The sequence below is a fragment of the Diabrotica virgifera genome, chromosome 7 (assembly GCF_917563875.1).
Source record: "Diabrotica virgifera virgifera chromosome 7, PGI_DIABVI_V3a".
Classification (NCBI taxonomy): Eukaryota; Metazoa; Arthropoda; class Insecta; order Coleoptera; family Chrysomelidae; genus Diabrotica; species Diabrotica virgifera.
In genome coordinates, this window is record NC_065449.1 from 170079615 (window position 1) to 170085151 (window position 5537).

The 5537-nt window shown below is 37.2% G+C and overlaps 1 protein-coding gene across 1 annotated transcript; it reads left to right on the plus strand.

Annotated features, from left to right (window-relative positions):
* The first annotated feature begins 539 nt into the window (after positions 1-539).
* LOC126888669 (uncharacterized) lies at positions 540-4620 on the plus strand. The gene is made up of 4 exons (XM_050657031.1): positions 540-2749; positions 3041-3716; positions 4089-4389; positions 4466-4620. Exons 1-4 carry the CDS (start codon positions 540-542, stop codon positions 4618-4620), a joined length of 3342 nt encoding a protein of 1113 aa, XP_050512988.1.
* Positions 4621-5537: the final 917 nt, after the last annotated feature.

Sequence of the window (5537 nt, forward strand, 5' to 3'; positions counted from 1 at the left end):
CTTCGAGCCGGATATTGTTTTTTGAGGTGTTTTGATAGTCGGTTTTTTAAAGAATTTAAACTTTATTGCTTTTATAATTAATTGTTCAATTATTGTTGGGGTGGCTTGTTTTTCCTCGCTTGTATACAAAATTGCTTGTTAACAATTAATTTTGAATAAGATAATAAAATTTGCATTTTGAAATAACGCCCAAAAAACATTGCGTACAGTTTTTGCTTCTTTTCTTGTCTAGCAGGTAATGTCAATTGGTTGACCTTGAATGGTTTTCAGGTATTCAATACACAGAATTTTGTGAGTTTTCAAATTTTAAAGTCCTCGCCTTTACGGCAGCTTGATAAGGATTCTTGTTTTTTGATAAATTTATTAAGTTTAATTGTTTAGGTCATTAAACTTGAAAATATTAGCTATTTGAATTTATTTATAGTTAAAATTGCGTTCTCTTTATGCCAGTGGCAGCTTGACCAGGGGATCGTTGATTATTTGTATTTTTAATTTTACCGTTGATTACGTTAAATAAATTTTTATTCTTTTTCTCCACAATGGCTGACAAATTGAAAAAATATACCTTTCAAAGGAGAATGGCAATGAACGATTTAGGAACGTTATTGTCTTTATCCAATTCTGCTCTTACAGAGGTTCATAAGCAGTCGCTTTTTCGTGTTCGGTACTCAGAATTAGACGATGTTTTGGAGAGTTTTAATAAAAATCATCAAAACATCGTTACAAATCTTTTGAACTCTGAACCTACGGATGCTCAATTAGATTCTGAGGACATTATTCGTTCCCAATTTTTGAATGATTATTATCAGATCAAGGCTAATTTCGCGGATCTCTTTGAAGATGATGATAATAGTCAAAAGAATGAGGAAAATATCGCCGCTTCGAATGCAGTACAACCTCCTAGTAATGTTCGCTTGCCCCAGTTAGAATTAGTTAAATTTTCCGGTGATTTTACGTCAGCAATTACTTTTTTTGACTTATTCGATGCGCTTGTGTACCGTAGACCTAACGTTGATGATACGGAAAAATTAACGTATTTGATTCAAAGTTTAGAAGGGCCTCCTTTAAGGTTAGCTAAATCCCTGCCTTTAGCTAGAGAAAATTATATTAGGATTTATGATAAATTAAAAAATAGGTATTTAAATAAACGTTTGCGTGCAATGGCACATTGGTGCAAAATTGAAGAAGCTCCCGCAACTATGTTTAAGAATTCTGATAGTTATAGTAATTTAATTGATACCTTTTCGGAAAATTTATCAGCTTTAGAAAATTTGGGTTATAAAATTTCGGATTTTGTGTTAGCTTACAAAATTCTCACCAAGCTTGACCAGGAGACTCACCAACGTTTTGAATTATTACATGGTTCTAGTGAAATGCCTACTTTTATTCAATTATCTGATTTCTTAGAAAGTCAATGCATTTCGTTTGACTCATCCTTGTTGTCGCCTTGTTCTCCCAAGGATTCTAATAGAAAAAATAAATCGCCTTCTAAACATAATGCAAATAAAAATGGTTCTAAAGTCAATAATCGCTATAGTTTTTTTTCGAAGCCTAATGCGACGCCTTGTTCGTTATGTTCTGCCGATCACCATTTAAAAGATTGTTCTTTATTTTTAAATAAATCTCCTTATGAACGGTACAACGCTTGTAAGAGAATGCGTCTTTGTTTTAAATGTTTAGAAAAACACGATTCTCGTAGTTGTAGTGTCACCGCTCGTTGTTGTCATTGTAATTCATCCCACCATAGTCTTTTACATTTTAAAAGTTCTGAAAGTGCCACTCAAGGCGCTACTTCTGTTGCTGCCGTTCCAACTACTGCTTCTTCTGATGCTCAGGTTAATACTGGAACATTGAGCTCACATGCTGCATCATTAGGTAGTGTTACCTCAAAAAACTCGAGCGTTTTGTTAGCTACTGCTGTGGTAGAAATTATGGATGGTTGTGGATTGTATCAACCTGTTCGAGCTTTAATTGATGGGGGCAGCATGACCTCTTTTGTATCTCAGTCTTGTATTCGTCAGTTAGGTATTAGACATTCTTCTGCTACCTTATCGGTACAAGGTATTGGTGCTATAAAAAGTACAGTGGTTGGTCGAGTTGATCTTCAGATAAAACCTGTGGATAGAGTGGATCCTATTTTTAATTGTGAGGCGTTTGTGTTGCCAAAAATTTGTGAGGACCTACCCGTTGTTAGTTTGGATGTTGGGCATTGGTCTTATATTGCTAATTTAAAGTTGGCAGATCCTCGGTTTCATCTATCTGGTAAGGTGGACTTATTGCTTGGAGCTGATATCTTTTCTCAGTTATTATTAGAAGGTAAAGTTCAAACTCCTAGAGGTATGCCTGATGCTCTTAATACCGTTTTTGGCTATGTCCTTATGGGTCCCTGTAGTTCGGTTCCTATGACATCTGCCACCTCGTTGTTTTGTCACGTGGATCAAATGGTTTCGTTGGAGGAGTCTGTAAAGCAGTTTTGGAGTTTAGAAACTGTTCCTGAAGTAGAATGTTCAGCTCCTGAAGATATTCTTTGTGAGAAAAATTTTGTTGAGAATGTTTGTCGAGACGGCTCTGGTCGTTATACCGTTGCTCTACCTTTCAGGGAATTATCTCCTGTTTTTCCAGGAATGTTTGAGTTAGCTGTAAATCGTTTCCTTTCCTTAGAAAAAAGGCTTTTGAAAAATCCTAGTGTTTATCAGGAATATTGTACCTTTATGAAAGATTATTTGGATTTGCATCATATGGAGCTTGTGTCAGAAACTTCTCGTCCATTATCTTGTTACTATATTCCTCACCATGCTGTATTAAAACCTGATAGTTTGACTACCAAGTTGCGAGTTGTATTTAATGCTTCTGCTCGAATTGGAAATCAGAATTCTCTTAATCAGTGCTTGTTTACTGGAAAGAAACTACAACAAGATATTTTAACTATTTTATTGGGTTTTCGACTTCATAAATATGTCTTATCCACGGATATTAAGCAGATGTATAGGCAGATACGAGTTGAGAAAAGTCATTGTGATTATCAGAGGATTGTTTTTAGATTCTCTCCTGATGAAGAGTTACAGGAATTTCGGTTATTAACAGTTACTTATGGTGTATCATCAGCTCCTTTTCTTGCTTTAAGGACTTTGTTGCAGCTGAGTGAAGATGAAGGTAGAGAGTTTCCCCTTGCCGCTGAAGTTTTGCGTACGAGTACTTATGTTGACGTTATAGTTTGTGGTGGTGATACCTTAGAAATTGCGCTAGATCTTCGGAATGAGTTAATATCCTTGTTATCTCGAGGTCAGTTTGAATTGCGTAAGTGGTCGAGCAATGATATGCGATTATTAGAAGGTCTACCGGAGTCGCATATTGGTAAGAAACCTATTTCCTTTGATGATAATAGTTGTTCGTCACCTCTAAAAATCCTTGGACTTGTATGGAATGCACAGTTGGATTGTTTTTCTTTTGAAGTGACAGCTCTGGACAAATCTTGTACTAAGAGAAGTATGTTGTCTGAATTGGCCCGAGTGTTTGATCCTGTAGGGTTTCTAGCTCCCATGACTTTGTTCACGAAGCACCTTATCCAACGTTTATGGTTGTCCGGAATCGACTGGGATGAATCTCCTCCAGACTCAATTTGTAAAGTTTGGAACCATTATAAGGAACAACTGTTATCCCTTGCACAGCTTGAAATACCTAGGTGCATATTCGTGTCCAGGTATATTTGTTGTCAGGTACATGGGTTTTGTGACAGTAGTGAAAAGGGTTATGCCGCTGTTATTTATTTGCGTTTTGTTCTACCAGATGGTCAGGTTTTTGTCTTTTTTCTTTGCGCGAAGTCAAAAGTGGCTCCCATAAGAACTGTAAGCATTCCACGTTTGGAGCTGTCCGCTGCAGTTCTACTATCTAAACTCATGCAGTTTGTAGTCAGAGTATTAGATCCTAAACTTAAAATCGAAAAATTGGTAGCTTGGTCCGATTCTCAGGTAGCTCTAAGTTGGATAAAATCCTCTCCTCATCGTTGGAAAACTTTTGTTTCTAACCGGGTTTCATATATACAGGAACGCCTTTCTCCTAATAGTTGGTTTTATGTTCCTTCTGTTCAGAATCCCGCTGATTTGGCTTCCAGAGGTGTTTTACCTGCTCTAATGTTGGAGCAATCTCATTGGTTTGCAGGTCCTGAGTTTTTGTATAACACAGATCCCATTCCAGACGCTTCCTGTTGCTTTTCTGAGTGTGCTGAAATGCTTGATGAGGAGCGTGTGGTAACTTTGGCTTGTGTTAATGATGATAATTTTCTTGAGAATCTATTGAATGACATTTCCGATTTCTCGTTTATACGACGACTTATAGCTTGGATCTTGAGGTTTGCTTGGAATTCAAAATTCCCCAATGATAAGAGAGAAGGTCCCTTAAGTTCAAAGGAACTTTATGAGTCGTTGATTATGCTAGTTAAATATACTCAACATCGATATTTTGAAAGGGAGTTCGAGGGAAATGTTTTTTCCAAACCTTTTCGAAAGTTGTCCTGCTTTATCGATGATCAAGGAGTATTACGGGTTGGCAGTCGTCTTAGATATTTGTCTGTTTCGATTGATAAGAAATTTCCTTGCATCCTACCTCGCGAAAGTCGATTAACTTATTTGCTGATTGATTATTACCATAAACGATACTGTCATGCTGGGCTGCGTACAGTTAGTTTTTTGCTTGCCCCGTCATTTTGGATTTTGTCTCCTAAGCGTGCTATACGCTCGGTTTTGTCAAAATGTATACAGTGTTGGAGGCACAATCCTAGAAATTACCAACCTCCAATGGGTAACTTACCCCTAGTTAGAATTTCCCAGGTTAAACCCTTCCTGAATTCAGGTATGGATTTTGGTGGACCGTTTTATGTTGTGATGAATCGCTATCGAGGAGCTAAATCTTGTAAGGTGTATCTGTGCCTCTTTGTTTGCATGGCCACCAAAGCTCTTCATTTAGAATTAGCTAGTAATTTATCTAGTGAGACTTTTCTCTCTGCTTTGCAGCGTTTCATAGCTCGTCGTGGTAGGGTTGATAATTTATATTCTGATCGTGGCAGTAATTTTGTTGGCGCTGCTAAATACCTTAACCTCATGAAAAATGCTGTTTCAAATGAAAATATTTCCTTCCATTTTAATGCTGCATCTGCTGCCCACTTTGGCGGTTTATGGGAGGCGGGAATAAAGTCAGTAAAGACGCACCTAGCTCGCGTTATAGGTGATCAGATCTTGTCATATGAGGAACTAAACACGGTCGTAATTCAGATTGAATCGTATCTTAATTCTAGGCCCTTGACCCCTATAAGTTCTGATCCTACTGATTTGTCAGTTCTAACGCCGGGTCATTTTTTAAATCTAGAACCTCTTTCGGCTGTGTTTGAACCTCTTGATGGAGCGTATATTCCTGCATCTCATTTGATGAGATGGAAGTTAATAAATCAAATGCATAAAACTTTTTGGGAACGCTGGAGCAAAGAATATTTGCATACTTTGCATCAGCGCAGTAAATGGACTTCATCCGATAATTTAAAACCT

What these genes read in the sequence shown, in the direction of transcription:
- LOC126888669 (XM_050657031.1), top strand. Translation starts at nt 540, where the DNA reads ATGGCTGACAAATTGAAAAAATATACCTTTCAAAGGAGAATGGCAATG. An exon ending in CCAGGTATATTTGTTGTCAG is followed by an intron (nt 3,717 to 4,088) that starts GTACATGGGTTT and finishes CCTTCTGTTCAG; the next exon opens with AATCCCGCTGATTTGGCTTC. An exon ending in CCCCAATGATAAGAGAGAAG is followed by an intron (nt 4,390 to 4,465) that starts GTCCCTTAAGTT and finishes ATATTTTGAAAG; the next exon opens with GGAGTTCGAGGGAAATGTTT.